We start from the raw sequence: 14,591 nt of genomic DNA, 5'->3' as shown, positions 1-14,591 counted from the left end.
TGGACTGGATTGTCATTTCTTTCTGCAGGGGATCTTCCCCACCCAGGGATGGAACCCATGTTTCCTGCATTGGCAGGTGGAATCTATATATATTACACTATAGTGTAAATAGGCTCTAGGCTGAGAAAGCACAGCGGGAACCTAGGCATTTTTTAAAAATCTGTCAGAACTGTCCAATTTTAAAATGCACCGAGAAAAATAAAGAGGAACCAACTTGCTTTTCAACGCCCACCGTCCTTCCTGCGTTAGTTTTGCTATCTGGCTGGACACGGATTCCACTAGGTACAGTTCACAAGGCTGTTCTGTTCTTTCCTTCCATGCCCGCCGCCCCAAGTTCTGGAGACAAGCCCACTGACAACGTTCTTGCCTGGATGGCTTTTACTTGAAATAGAGCACTGCTATTCTTGTCAGAAGCTTGACAGTTTAATTCCGTTTTAATCGTTTCCTTAACGTAGCTCATACTGGGAACAGACATTTTCTCTCTTCAAGTGAGGAGAGGCACACGCTCCCCGGTCACACGCCCCCCACCCATGTTTGCACACGCGCAGGTGCACACACGCGCACCCATGCAAAAATGCAAATACAGACACGTGCACACGCGCACAGGGTTAAGTTTTTCTCCCGCCAATTCGCTCCCTGTCTCTGCTTCTTTTGCTCTCTTGACTCGCAAAGTGCAAGGCCTGGCTTGGTTCTGGCAGGCGCATGCCGTGCTTTTTAGAAAACGCAGCAATAAGGTGCTAGCTTCGCCAGCACTTCGAAGGCCGAGACTCCGATAGCATGCCAAGCCAGCCTTCCTTCCCTCCCGACCCCATGAGAAGCTCGGCGCACCCTCTCTGGAGCGAAAGTCAGGGGTGCACTGAGGTCTGCGACCTTCTGCTTCCCGGCGGTTGGGGGCAACTGGTCCCGCTGGGTCCTTGGGTCCAGGAGTCTGAGCAGGATTCAGCGCGAGCCCAAAGTGGAGAGCTGTGGTGTGGCTCCATGGCTGTGGTTCCCAAAGCCCAGCCGGGACTTGGACTAGGGAGACCAGAGCCTAGGTTCTGTCCCGGGCACCCAGGGCACACCTGGATTATTTCTATGGGTCACGTTCCATCTGACATAGTGGGTGTGTGTGAGGCCCGGCTTTCCGGCTTGTCTAAGTGGACACAAGTCCTAGGTGCCCGCGCGTCGGGAAGGCTGCGTCCATCGCCGCCGGGGATAAAGGAGAAAATGGTGTAGGGGGATAGGAGGCCTTGGTGCTGTGTGAACCTCAGAGTGCCCTGTAGGCCCGTGCAGTTCTCTCTGAATCAGTTTGAGCTGCGAGGCATGTAAACGGACAAGAACCCGTCTACAAAGCAGGCTTCGCGTCTAGAAAACCGTGACCATCCCAGGCGACCTGGGGTTGCTCCTTCCCCTGCAGTGGGGCCGGAGTAGGCCTGAGGGCCCTGGGGACTCCAACTCTGGGCCTCAGCGCTTCCACATCCCCAAGGCCGCAAGGGCGGCTTGGCGGAGCATCGCGTCGCTTCTTCTAGGGGTCGCCGAGGGCCGGGGCCGGGCGCAGGGCGCTCGGTCCCCGCAGGTTGCGGATGCTGGCTCCAGATGCCCCAGCCGCGCGGAGCTCGGTGCGCAGCCTCCTGCCACGTCTGCGGCCCTCCCACCACCGCATCCCCCTCCCCACCGCTTGCCCGAGCCCTTCGGGCGGCCTCCTCGCTCTCCCAGGCTCGCGCCCGTCTTAGGGCAGGCTTCAGAAACCGGATTTGCGCTTACTTTTAAAGTTATACTACCCGCCCAGGGCGCCGCGGAGTTTGGAGGTCCTCCGAAGACCGACCCGCTCCACACCGTGCGCACAGCCTTCTTTTGCAAATGCAAAACACCTCCGCCAGGTTGAGTAGGGTTCTCAATCTTTTAAAAGAGGCCTCCTCCGCAGGTTGCTAGGGAGTCGTTTTTGACCCGGAGATTGCTGGGCCCGCCGGAGGGCGGCGAGTGCGGGGACGCCTCTGAACACCACTTGCTCTGCTTTCTGCTCTCCTGGTTGCCTTGGAGGAACCGCGAGTTCCCCCTGGATTAAAAAAAAAAAAAACAAAACAAAAAAAAAACAAAAAAAAACACAACAAAACTCAGAAGCTAATGCCTGAATAGCTGTACTGAAAACTACGAGAGAAGTAAGAGATAATGGGGCAGCGGACAGCGTGGAGGTTAAACAGAGCGAGGGAAAGAGAGAGAAACAAAACAACACAACCCTTTGTCCTGTATTTTACATCAAAAATTTAAGAGTAATATGCATCATGAATTTTATTCTACAAGAGACTCGCTCTATTTACACCACCTCCATTATTTTTGTTCAGTTCAGTTCAGTTAATCCAGGGCAAAAATCGAGTAGAAAGTACAAAACAAACTGTGCAGATACGCTTCGTGTTATTCAATTTAAAAGCATTTTAAAATTTGTTTTAAAGAAACATGTTGATTCTAATAAAAGTCTGAGAAAAGAAGTAGCAAATTGTCAAAAACAGGGAAAATATTAAGCTACGTTAAATCACAGAGACATTTTTAAAACTGCAATGGAAATCTTACTGCATCTTAAAACATATTTCACTTTGCAAACTGTTTAGGCGTCTTAAAGCTACATCCTATTGTTAAAAAATTAAAATCCTAGGTTTAAATTAACTATCACGGTATGAAAGAAATGGGAGGCTCCGGAAAGAGCGTGCTTTTTCTGACTAGTTCATAGAAAGAACTGAACTAAAATAGGATAGAATTTTGCTTTCCTAAATATAAAGGATTTAAACATACCTTGAATTCTCCCGCCCTCCCCAAGAAAAATTCACAGAGTAAAAAAAATAAATACGTCTATGCCACTCCCGGTGCAGAATGGGTGTTACTAAAGGCAGGAATGTGTAGAGCAGAAAAGATGGGCCTGGAGGCTGTGAATTCTCTCCATTCAAAATGTTCTTAGTTGTGGCAATATTAAGCGATACGGGAAAGGGACTGGAACTTTAGGTTTACTGAAAGATTCTTGGTATTCTAATGTGGTGATCACTTCGGTTCAAAGCCAGGAACCTCAGCCTTTCCAGGTCCCGGTGGGGAAAGCTGGAGACTCCTGGGCTGGACTGGGCTGTGGGAGGCAGGGAGACTGACCCAGTTCAGCGCCGGGGTTGGCGCTTCCAAGCCAGATGGCGGCGCTTTCCACTCTAGGTTTTTTGCAACCTTGTAAGGAAGTGGGCGCGGGCTGAGCGGAGTCGGCGCCTTCTGATTGGCTGGGCGTCTCAGTGATTGACAGGACCCCGGACTCCGCCCCCGCCCCTTTATTGACACTAATGAGCAAGTTCTTCCCACCGCTCTCCTGCCTGGAAGTGCTGACAGATCAAGGCAACAAATTTCAATTACAATCCCTAATTTGTGTCCGCAGAGTGTTTTTTACCCATGTTAGTTCTCGCTGGCGCATCAGTCGAGGCAGATCTTGGAGCAGCAGGAGGAGGTGGAGGGGGTGGGAGCGAAGGAGTCCATCAGTGAGAGAGCGCGCGCGAGAGACCGAGGGAAGGAAACTTGGCGGGCGCGTCGCTGGTTCCTCGGATCCCAACACAGTCGCGAGAGAGGAAACGCCAAATTTGTCTTTGCCCGCAGCGGGGAAGGGCGCTGATCTGGGCCTGCGGGAGGCCCCGAGAGTCGTTCAGATTTTGGTGGGGGAAGGAGAACGAGTGTGTGCGTGTGCCCGCGCGCGTGTATATGAGCGAGGGGAGGGCGCCGGGCGGCGGGGATGGCCGAGAAACGGAGGGGCTCGCCGTGCAGCATGCTAAGCCTTAAGGCGCACGCCTTTTCGGTGGAGGCACTGATCGGCGCCGAGAAGCAGCAACAGCTTCAGAAGAAGAGGCGAAAGCTGGGCGCGGAGGAGGCGGCCGGGGCCTTAGATGACGGAGGCTGCAGCCGCGGCGGAGGCGCCGGCGAAAAGGGCTCCTCCGAGGGAGATGAAGGCTCTGCGCTCCCGCCGCTGGCTGGGGCGGCTTCCGGGCCCACCCGGAGTTGCGCAGACCTGGAGCGGAGCTGCGGCTCCCGCGGAACCGCGGGTGAGTCGGCCCCTCCCGCCTAAACTTCTTCCCTGCACGTCCCCTCCCGGTCCCGCGGGCCCGTACCGCCGCGGAGAACCTGAACGCCGCGAGTTGTGGGCGTGCGAGCGCGCGGTGTCCCTACGCACCCAGGGCAGCTCAGCCACAGGCGCACTAGCGGTGGGTGTCAGGGCTCAAAGCTCCCGCTGCACTGGCCGCTCCTCCGCGCAACTCGGGTCACCGTCCAGACGGTTAAAATGCCGCTTCAGGTCTGGCTTCTCAGGCGGCCGCCGCCCACTAGGCGAAGCTCACCCGTAGCAGCTGCAATTTGTGGCGCTCAGCGGTGCAGATCTGTGCTTTCCGCATTTGCCTCCCTTGGGCTTCTAGCCCCTGGGTGCTCTTTTTTATTTCCTAACTTTACAAAGCTAGAGAGTGGGGTGAGCGACGGCGTACCCCCCCCCCCCGAAACCGAAACAAATGCCTAAACCATTTGGGCAAACCAGGAAGAGGGCGGTGTATTTGCAAACGTGGTTTCCCAAGGGCTAGCTGAGCTGTTCCCTTGCCTCCCCCCACCCTTGGTTCCCGCTGCCAAGGCCGACGGCGATCTTGGGCTTGTTTTTCGCGCTCTTCTATTCCCTGTGCTGCTTTGCTAAGACGCTCTGGACGGCCGGGGAGTTTGGCGAGAGCGGTGTCTGGAGAGATTTCTAGAGGATACCTCCGGCCGGGCCCTAAGCAAGGACGCCGATTGGGAAGCGAGGCCCAAGCATATGAGACTTGGAACCCGAGCGCCAGGCGCTTTTGCTCTGTGCTCTCCATGGCTCGGGTGTATCCGGCACGGATCCCAGACTCCGGCTGCGGCACAAAACTTATTTTGGGGCCTTGACCGGGCGGAAGCAGGGAGGGTGGGGTGGACTTGGGCCGCACGCCTCTTCAGGACTTGAGACTTGGGGGCCAAGAGGGCCCTACTTGAGTGTCGAGTGCCCGTCCCTTCGGCGGACGGAGCAGGTATTTACCCACCCGTGGGCCTGTTACAAGGGCCGGATGGCAGGAAAACTTCCGTTTCTCCCGCGGCCCTTTTCTCTCCCCAGCCGCCCTCGGGGGGTTTATCTCTCCACTAGGCTTCCCATCTCCAGCCCTCACCAGTACCCTCTCTCTACCCTTTGCTGCCCAGGCGGCTGTGAGGATGGCTTCCTGCAGGGCGCTTCCCCGCTGGCATCCCCAGGAGGCTCCCCGAAGGGGTCCCCGGCGCCCACCCTGGCCCGGCCCGGGACCCCGCTGCCCTCGCCGCAGTCCCCGCGGGTGGATCTGCAAGGAGCTGAGCTCTGGAAGCGCTTTCACGAGATCGGCACGGAGATGATCATCACCAAGGCGGGCAGGTAAAGGGCAAGCTGGCGCGAACGGCCCGGGCCCTGGCCTCACTCCACGCCTTGGTGGGTGAGGGAAAAGGATCTGCAGCACGGTGGGGTCTCTGATTAGCAGTTTGTACAGATAAGACTAGGCCCTCGGTAGTGGTTCACTTTTGAGACCGACTTTGCCTACCTAACCTGGAGTGCAGTCGGCGCGGGGAGTCCTCTCGTTGGATGCTGCGGAGAAATCACTGTGGCCGCCGAGGCGGTGACGGTGACTGCTGATATTCCGTGGGCAGGGGTGTTAAAGAATCGTGATCCGACTTAGCATCTGTTCATGTATTTAGTTAGACTTTCGTTGTTTCTGAAACTGTGGAACAGATTATCCACCACCACCACTACCCCTTTTTCAAAAAACGCAGTTTACTCTTTAGCCAAACTGTCGTGTGCTTTTATAGATACGAAACTTCCAATTGCTTCTTTATCCACAGATTCGCTGGAAGTATAAGAATGTGTTGTTATGCTATCTTGATATTAGATTACAATGAAAATTACTAGAATCATCTGTAAACCATGTTTAATCCCTGCAAAAACAATTGCTCTGATTTTTAAAAACCATTCTTTTTATAGATTCACAGTTACTATAGTTTTTTCCCCTAAGTGAAATCCAACAAATTAGCCTAAATTTGCTGAGGAATACCAAAACAAAATTTGTAAGTTTTATCTATTTTTTGAAAGTGTGAAATTTCCACATCCATCAGTTAGTAAAATAAATGGATTTGTTGCACAGATCATGTTAATTCGAAGGCGCACAGAAATATTTCCGTTTTTAAGTTTTCAGTTCATTTAGTGCAGTGAAATCTATGACTACTATCTTCCTCAAAAGAAACTTTTAACACACACACAACTCTTTCAGGGAGTACACATGGCAAAAACCTGGATAGCATAAAAGTATCCAAACTAGTTAGAAATTACAAAAACATATTTTATTGAATCCATATGCTACCTTCTACATTTTCACAGAGCTTTTATTAATGATCCAAATTCAGTCTTCAACAACACAAAGCAACAGTTGTCTTATAAAGGTTGTAGTTAAACACCTTTACTCTTTATCTTACAGGTGCACTGAGAAAAACACTTAAACAGCCAGTGTATTAAACTGTTCTCATGCCTAGTTAGGAATAATGGACTTTCTTTTCTCTGGAAGTGGTCTTTAATGGCATTATTGTTATGAAAACATTTTTGGTAAATAACAGTACTAAAATTTGTGTTACAAGGTTAAATTAGCAAAAATTAGATTACCTGGAAGGGTCCTAGACATAAATCAGTAGATGAAAGTTTTTTGTTTTTGTCTTAAAGAGGGAACTGCTCATACACACACACACACACACACACACACACACACATGTACACAATAATTTGCTGTTGTATTCCTTGCTACTGTGCTTTTTAAAAAGATAGATGCATTTACTTTAGTATCTCCTTTGATAAGCATCTCTGGGAAGCTAAAAGAAATGTGGATTTCATTTGTTTTAATTAGCAAAGTTGTGAGTAAGTGTGGTTAAATAAAGTATTTTCAGGGCATGGTGGGGGAAGGAATGATTTGGTAAATATACATTGTGTTTAGTTTCTGCTTTCAATAAAGAAGTTTTACTATACCTTTCAAATTTAGAGCAACTTTTGCACTTCACCTTTACCATGCGGCAGACAGGAAGTCCTGTCTCAATAAAGAACATATTGTTTGGTTATGGCATGGCACATTGGCTCCTTGTGCTTTTTTATAACCCTTTTAAAATTTCACATTATAATATATTTTATCACTTTGAGAAAATCAAATTTTCTATTTCTACTATTTGGAACCATTTATTATTTGTTTTGTTAAAGTCAGCCTGCTTACTGATTTTTGTTTAAAAAATAAAGTGCTTTCTGTACCATTATTTCTTCAGAATATATATATGTGTGTGTGTGTGTGTGTGTGTGTGTATTTGGCTTTTAGATGTACTGACATTTCAGTAAATATAGAATACAAGTACAGGTATAACAAATTACATTTAAATGATTCAGTTTTGATACATCCTGTGTTCAGATTCTTTGGATTATTTGCCAAAGTGAATGCTATAAATTTGTCCACATGAAAAATACAGATTCAAGAGCTTTCTTTGCTTATTCATTCTTCAAGCATAATCATAACCCAAAACAAAACCTAAACCATCTTTCCTCCCCTCTCTTATACATAGGCGCATGTTTCCAGCAATGAGAGTGAAGATCTCAGGGTTAGATCCTCACCAGCAGTATTATATTGCCATGGATATTGTGCCAGTGGACAACAAAAGATACAGGTACAGTGATCAGATGGGTACAGAGAATAAGAAAGCCCCAGGATTTCACAGGCTAAGCGGATTTCATCTGTACTGACTATGATATTTGTTTCCAGAAGCCTGTAGAATGGTTGGATCCACAGTCCAACCCCAGTCACTTGCAGTAATCTAGATGGTGCCTTCTCTTGCAGTAAATGTGAACATTTATTTTTTGTTTTGTTTTTAATAGATACAGAAATGTCTTTAAGTGTTGAGGAATTTTAATAAGTGGCCAGTTTAGCATTGGTAAGCTAAGTATGTCTTTTATGTTGATCATATTTTGATTAGAATTTTGAGAGGAAATATGAAGTAAAATTTGTACGTGTACATAATAGTTTAACTGTTTCAATTTCTTCCTGATTATTTTGTGACCTTTAAATAAATTCCCTTTATTTTGTTATGTATAAAATCATATCTGTTTACAGGCTTTTTTCTCTTTAATATGAGAAAATTATTTAAGATTTTTTATAATTTAGGAAAACAAAATCATAATTCATTATGATATCAAGACATCTTTAAGCTGGTAATAAATTTGTTATCTTATTGTTTTTTTGTGGCTGGTAGTTAACAGAGAATTTTTAAAAATTATTATAATATTTGGGTTTTGAGAGAATATATTTATCTAGATATCAAGTAAAGCTGGATTCCAGTAAAGCTGGAAAAGATACTTTCTTCAGTACCAAACCAAACTTTGCTTTTCCTTCTGTGCGTAAACAAATCAACAGTCTTCAATGACAATTATTTTTATTTTCCTGGGGAGTTGAAAATGCTAACATTTAAAAAAAGGAAATTCTGAGTGGCAAGTTGGAAGATCCTGCTTTAAATTTTGGTCTCTTTTGTTTCTGTCTTTTAAATAAACACCTAGAACATTTAGTAAGTTTTTAAATGAAATCAGATTTGGTTTTTATTACTTTTTAAGATTTAGGGAGTCACTTTTTGGAAACAGGTTTATGGTGTCAAAAGTATACAGATTTAATTAGTAGAGGCACATATGGAATGCTAAAAATATGGGTAGTAAAAAAGGACAGTTTTATGATTTGCATTTTGTGTATAAGTTGTATCATTTATTTTAATTAAATAATTCATTAGGGAGTTTTGTTAAAATTGTCTACTCCATAATAGAAGCTAGAAGTGCCTTGAAGTTTATCTTTAAGCATACTTGGTTTAAAATCCATATTCTAATTTGGGTTTGTGCAGAGGAAAACAGTGTAATTCTAGTGAGTTTAGATATCTTTCCTTTCTCTTCTAAGTTTGTCTTCTATTTCTTCCTCCAAATCTCTCTCATATATTTTGGATGGCTTATTTTATTTAATTGATGCTTATTAGTCACATATAAAACAAGAAAAATTTCAAGTATTAGTACTAAGATGCCAGATTTTAAAAGATCGAATTCTAAAACATAAATTTGCTTTCAGTTAAATTGCTTCTCAAGAAAAATTTGTTTTTAGCATTTGTATTTAGAATGTTTCACAAAGAATATGTAACATGTAGCATTTATTCTCTTAGTGGGTATGGATTTTTGAACTGTTCAATATGCATACTTTTCAAAATTTTGACAGAGCATATTGTTCTATTTATTTTGGCAATAGCTCTGTATCCATTGTGCTGCTTTTTCTTGCATTTCTAAGATTTATTTTCCAACTTTTTCAGCAATAGTAGAAATAAATATTTTGGCTCTTTCTCTGCTATCAAAGAATGGTATTTGGTCAAATGAAAAGTGATTGTGACTTATTAGAATGTAAAATTCATATTCACAAAAGCCCATGCACAGAGCTTATTTATTGAAATTACACTGTATCAATTAAGGGAAATTGTTTTTATTGTTATTCTTAATTTTGTGATAATGTATTTTTTCCCAAGAAAAGGAATTAGAGAATAGAAGGCATATTGAATTCAAAACAGAATGAAATATGTGAACATAGTTGAAACAGTGGGCCTCACCAGGGATATTATGAAAATACTTCATGTTATTTTAAAAAGAAAATTTCATACTATACTCGTAGAATTCTTTGAGACTATTCATAAATTGTTGCTTTAAATTGTATGCCATATTTTAAAACAAAAGGAAGACAAGCGTCCAAATATATAATTTCATTTTCTATCCTTTTCTAAATTAATCATTGATATACTAGTTTCTAGTTTTTGAGTTAGTCTATTTTAAACTAACCATAAGTGATAGTCTGAATATAAGATTAAACATTATTATCTTATCTACTACTTGAAACATTGTTATTTAAGTGTGTTATTTTTATAGAGTCAGTATAGTTGACAGACATAAACAAGTAGAATAGGATGTTTTGCCTCTTAATTAGAAAGGTAATATTATTTAGATAAATCATAATTTTAAAAGTTTGATGTATATTTTAATTAGTGGAATAAAAATTTAAAGATTTTCTGACAATAGTAAAAAAAAGAGACTTAGAAGAGATTAAAGCCTATGTTTTATGATTATACAAACTTTTAAATTAAACTGAATTTTAACAGAATTAAACTGAATTTTCAGTTTCTAGTAGATGGGACTTTTTTCCCTATGAAAATAAATTTGCTGTACATTCTGACAATTTCCCCTTGACTTTCTACCATGTCTCTTATCAGTTTGAACATAACCCTAAAATGGGGAGTGATAAAGAAAGATAGACCGTTGAAGATATAACTCTCAAGTATTTTTGAGATTTCCTTAAAGCAGACCTTGACAACTTAATAGTTTCTTCATGTCAATTGCATATCCAGAAGAAAAATGGAAAACATCAGAATACAGACAGAATGTCTAACATGAATAAGTGTGATTTATCCAAATTGAAATTCTTGCATTTATGGTGGAAATAATGTGCATATTTTTCACTAAATCCTTAACATATCACCTTGAGTGGTCAGCAGGCTACCACTGCTTCAGAGAGTTTTTTTAAAAGTGTTTGAATTCTTATTTTATACACATTGAATCTAAAGAGCAAATCCTTGAATTTTAGACTTAAAAGGGTGCCCATTTTGTCTGAGTCTACAGAGTTGGAAATTCCAAGAAAGCAACAATCCACAAACAGAGCCTTGTCCTTGCCTTCTAGGTATGTTTATCACAGCTCTAAATGGATGGTGGCAGGCAATGCTGACTCCCCTGTGCCACCCCGAGTGTACATTCATCCGGACTCACCTGCCTCGGGGGAGACTTGGATGAGACAAGTGATCAGTTTCGACAAGCTGAAGCTCACCAACAACGAGCTGGACGACCAAGGCCACGTGAGTAGAGGGCCTCCCTAATTTGCCTCCGTTGGATGGCACGACCATTATCTATACTGTGTCTGCCTGAAGGAAATGAACTTTTCTCAGATCCTGACGCTCCTCTCCTGGTTGACTAGAGTGTGCACAGCTGTGCAACATCAAGGTTACATTTTCATCAGAGGCTATGCCTGTGGCCAGAGTATTCTATGAAGCTTTTAATAGGTAAAACTGGATACTGCATTTGTGTTGGAAGATAATTTTAGCCAGCACATTTGTTTGAAATTTCATAAAGTGATAATTATTATACTTTGAATATGAATTCTTGAAGTTGGGTGAACAGGGATAATGATTTATGGTGTCCTGCCTAGATCCTCTTCTTTTCCCAGCTGAGGCTCATCGCCTGTCAATAATGGCCCAGGCTTATGTTATCTGTGTGTTCCATCTGCAAGCTTCCAATTGTTTTGTAATGACATCTAATGTGTCAAAATATGTTGTAATAATAATTCCTTTCATCTTAAAATTGAAATATGAAATATATGCTAAAGTCAGTAGTTTCAATAATATAGTCATTTTTAACACTTTAATGATTTTCACACAGTGTTGTTTGTAGGTGAGATATCTACCTTATTATCGATGTTTTAATAAATAAGAAACTCTGGATATGTGCTGATTTCCACTCAGTGCTAGCATTTCTGTTAGATTTCTGTTATTTGAGAGAGTTTGGACTGAAGAAGGATTGACGTGCCTTTTGAAGAGTGTATCATACATAAAAGGAATACCAATTCATTCATTTCTCAAAGGGGTGACATGAAGATAGCTTATTTATGGGCCAATCTTTTAAAACAAAAAATGCCAACTGTCATAAGATGGTAATACAGTGATGACAGGATGTGATTTGTAAGTTGCTAGACAATATCTTAAGCAATTGACCTTAATGAAGACATTCAAGTACACATTTCATTGTGGTACAGATGCAGTATCTAGATTTGTAAGACTTATCCCTCTGAAACTGCCAGCGCTTTTTATTTGTTGCTTTTTGTAATTTGAAGCCTAGTACATTTCACTTCTGAATGATACAACTTCATGTCCTGAAAGTACATTACTTTCTGTTTTTTTCTTTATGTACATAGGTTGTAACAGTTCTTTTTCACTTGACTTCAGTGAAAGGACATTAGTTTCTTCTGTCTCAATGAGGGAGCTAAGTGTGAAATTTTGCCAGTGTGTCCATTGAAGAGTCTTTACTTTTTTTTAGAATAAAAAATTGAAAAATAAATGGCACTAAATGTTGATGATTTTCAAAAGCTTAAATATACTCTATTTTTTGGAGTTCTATAGTTTGAGTGTATATATATATATATATTTTTGAGTACATATCTTTTGAAGAGATAATGGATCCAAAAACTATACACTGTCCTAGATAAGATACAAATGACTTTAAATAATTTAAATAAATATGGTGATTTTATAATTCTAATTCTGATCAAATTACTGGCTTTATACCTAATATATCTACAGTATTAGAGGTAGTAATTTATCTATCTATATGATTTTATCTTCATAATTTCACTAGATTCTATTTAAAACAGCATTCTCTAGAAAAACAGAACCAACAGATTATATTATACACACACACACACACACATACACATGAGAGAGAGACATTTATTTTAGGGAACTGACTAACACAGATGTAGGGCTGGTAGGTCCAAAATTTGCAGGGTGGATTGGCAAAGACCCGGGGAAGACCTGATATTACAACTTGAGTCTGGAGGCAGTCTGGAAGCAGAATTTCCTTTTCCTCAGTGGACCTCAATTTTTTTTTCTTAAGTTTTTCAACTAATTGGATGAGACCCACCTGTATTACAGAGGATAGTATGCTTTACTCAGATGTCTACTGATTTAAATCACACAGCATTTGTTTAAAGCACAAAATAATAGATTGCCAGTTGAACCCCAGTTGTTTATACCTGAATAATTATAATTTTCACTATTAAGAAAAATAAAAACTCAGAAAACAAGCAATATCTATAGAAGTGTGTCATCTTCCAAAAAATTTTTTTCTTTTAAAGTTGTGGCAGGATGTAATACTTTAATAAAAAAAAAAGTAGTGTGTGGGGGGAATGGAGAGAGAAAAATACGTACCTATACATTTTGGAAGCAAGAAAATTGCCTTTGCTATTAGTAGAAATCACGTATTGCTTGATACTAGAGGAGAAGGTAGGAGGGAGAGTACTCTTGTCTGTTATTTATTTAAAAACAAAAGTTTTGAAGACTTTGTAAAATGTCATAAGAGATGAAAAGCCATAGTCTCTGGCTTCAGTGATCTTCTAACCTAGACAAAAGAGAAGACTAACACACAGATTCGGAGAAGGCAATGGCACCCCAGTCCAGTACTCTTGCCTGGAAAATCCCATGGACAGAGGAGCCTGGTAGGCTGCAATCCATGGGGTCGCTGAGGGTAGGACACAACTGAGCGACTTCACTTTCACTTTTCACTTTCATGCATTGGAGAAGGAAATGGCAACCCACTGCAGTGTTCTTGCCTGGAGAATCCCAGGGAAGGGGGAGCCTGGTGGGCTGCCGTCTATGGGGTCGCACAGAGTCGGACACGACTGAAGCGACTTAGCAGCAGCAGCACTCGGATTATCGTGCTGTCGGAGGAGTGCAGTACGGCAGCCATTTTGTTCCAGCCAAGAGAGACTGGGAAGGCTCTGCAAAGAAGGTGTCTGTTAGGTTTTTTTTTTGCTCAGTTTTATGACCCTAAATAAGGTTAGATTAGAGATTAGGAAGTCATATTCTACTGTTGATGTGATTCAGGGTCTGAGAAGCCAACAGTACTATTGTGAGGGAACTAACTCAGTCGCTTTCTTGATGCAGGGACCTCGCAGGGACTCTCACCCCTCTGCCCTCATATGATAAGCAGCATCAGAACTAAGTAGTAACACTTCTTTTGACTCAAACCTAGTGTCTTTTTAAAAAAGTAATTTATTCTGCTTCATAAGAAGTAAAGAAATTGAATGAGAGTCAGAATTGTGAAGAATATATGAGAAGGAAATTGGAAGACTAGTAATGGCTAAATTTTAAAATATTAGTTATCCCACCAATGTCAAACCTAATGTCTTTAACATGGGGAAAATGTGTATTAACCTACACATGGGAAAGCACCCTGTTTGTATGGACAGAGATTTATGTTACTATCTGTGCTAATAGATAGCATCCAAAAGAAAAAATATCCTCCATCTAAACAGAACAGAGAATATAGAACATGCAGATCAGATCATAATTATTTGAGTTTCAGTAATGGATATTATCATTGTGGTCTTTTTGTTCATAAGGGCAGTGATTCTCCTAGTTCTACTTTAGTTCTAATAAAAAGCAAATTATTCATGACCATTTGAAATTATAACTTTGATAGTTTGTTAAAAAACAAATAATGCTATTTTATATATAGGAACTAAGGCTTGTTTAGCATTCCCTAAAAATTTGTAGGGATATACTAAATTCCTATAGGTAATAATTGAGAATAAATTATTTTTTTGAATAATATTCAGGTTACTGTTGGCAGTTACCCTTTAATGTGCAAACATAGGCATGCCTCAGCTATTTCTGTACCCTACTCCCAGTATATCCCACCTTAAATCATTTTGGAGATTGCATAA

General features: G+C 42.0%; 1 protein-coding gene across 1 annotated transcript in view; it reads left to right on the top strand.

Moving 5' to 3' along the window:
* The first annotated feature begins 3,304 nt into the window (after positions 1–3,304).
* The window catches only part of TBX18 (T-box transcription factor 18), a 30,038-nt gene continuing 18,751 nt past the window's right edge, over positions 3,305–14,591 (top strand). The window contains exons 1-4 of the mRNA XM_006054743.4: positions 3,305–4,037; positions 5,188–5,392; positions 7,600–7,701; positions 10,779–10,950. Of these exons, the coding sequence (XP_006054805.3) occupies positions 3,731–4,037; positions 5,188–5,392; positions 7,600–7,701; positions 10,779–10,950 (786 nt within the window). The 5' untranslated portion in view covers positions 3,305–3,730. The remainder of the gene's footprint in view (positions 4,038–5,187; positions 5,393–7,599; positions 7,702–10,778; positions 10,951–14,591) is intronic.

Source organism: Bubalus bubalis, chromosome 10, assembly GCF_019923935.1.
Source record: "Bubalus bubalis isolate 160015118507 breed Murrah chromosome 10, NDDB_SH_1, whole genome shotgun sequence".
NCBI classification, from domain to species: domain Eukaryota; kingdom Metazoa; phylum Chordata; class Mammalia; order Artiodactyla; family Bovidae; genus Bubalus; species Bubalus bubalis.
This window is presented reverse-complemented; position numbering and strand designations above follow the sequence as displayed.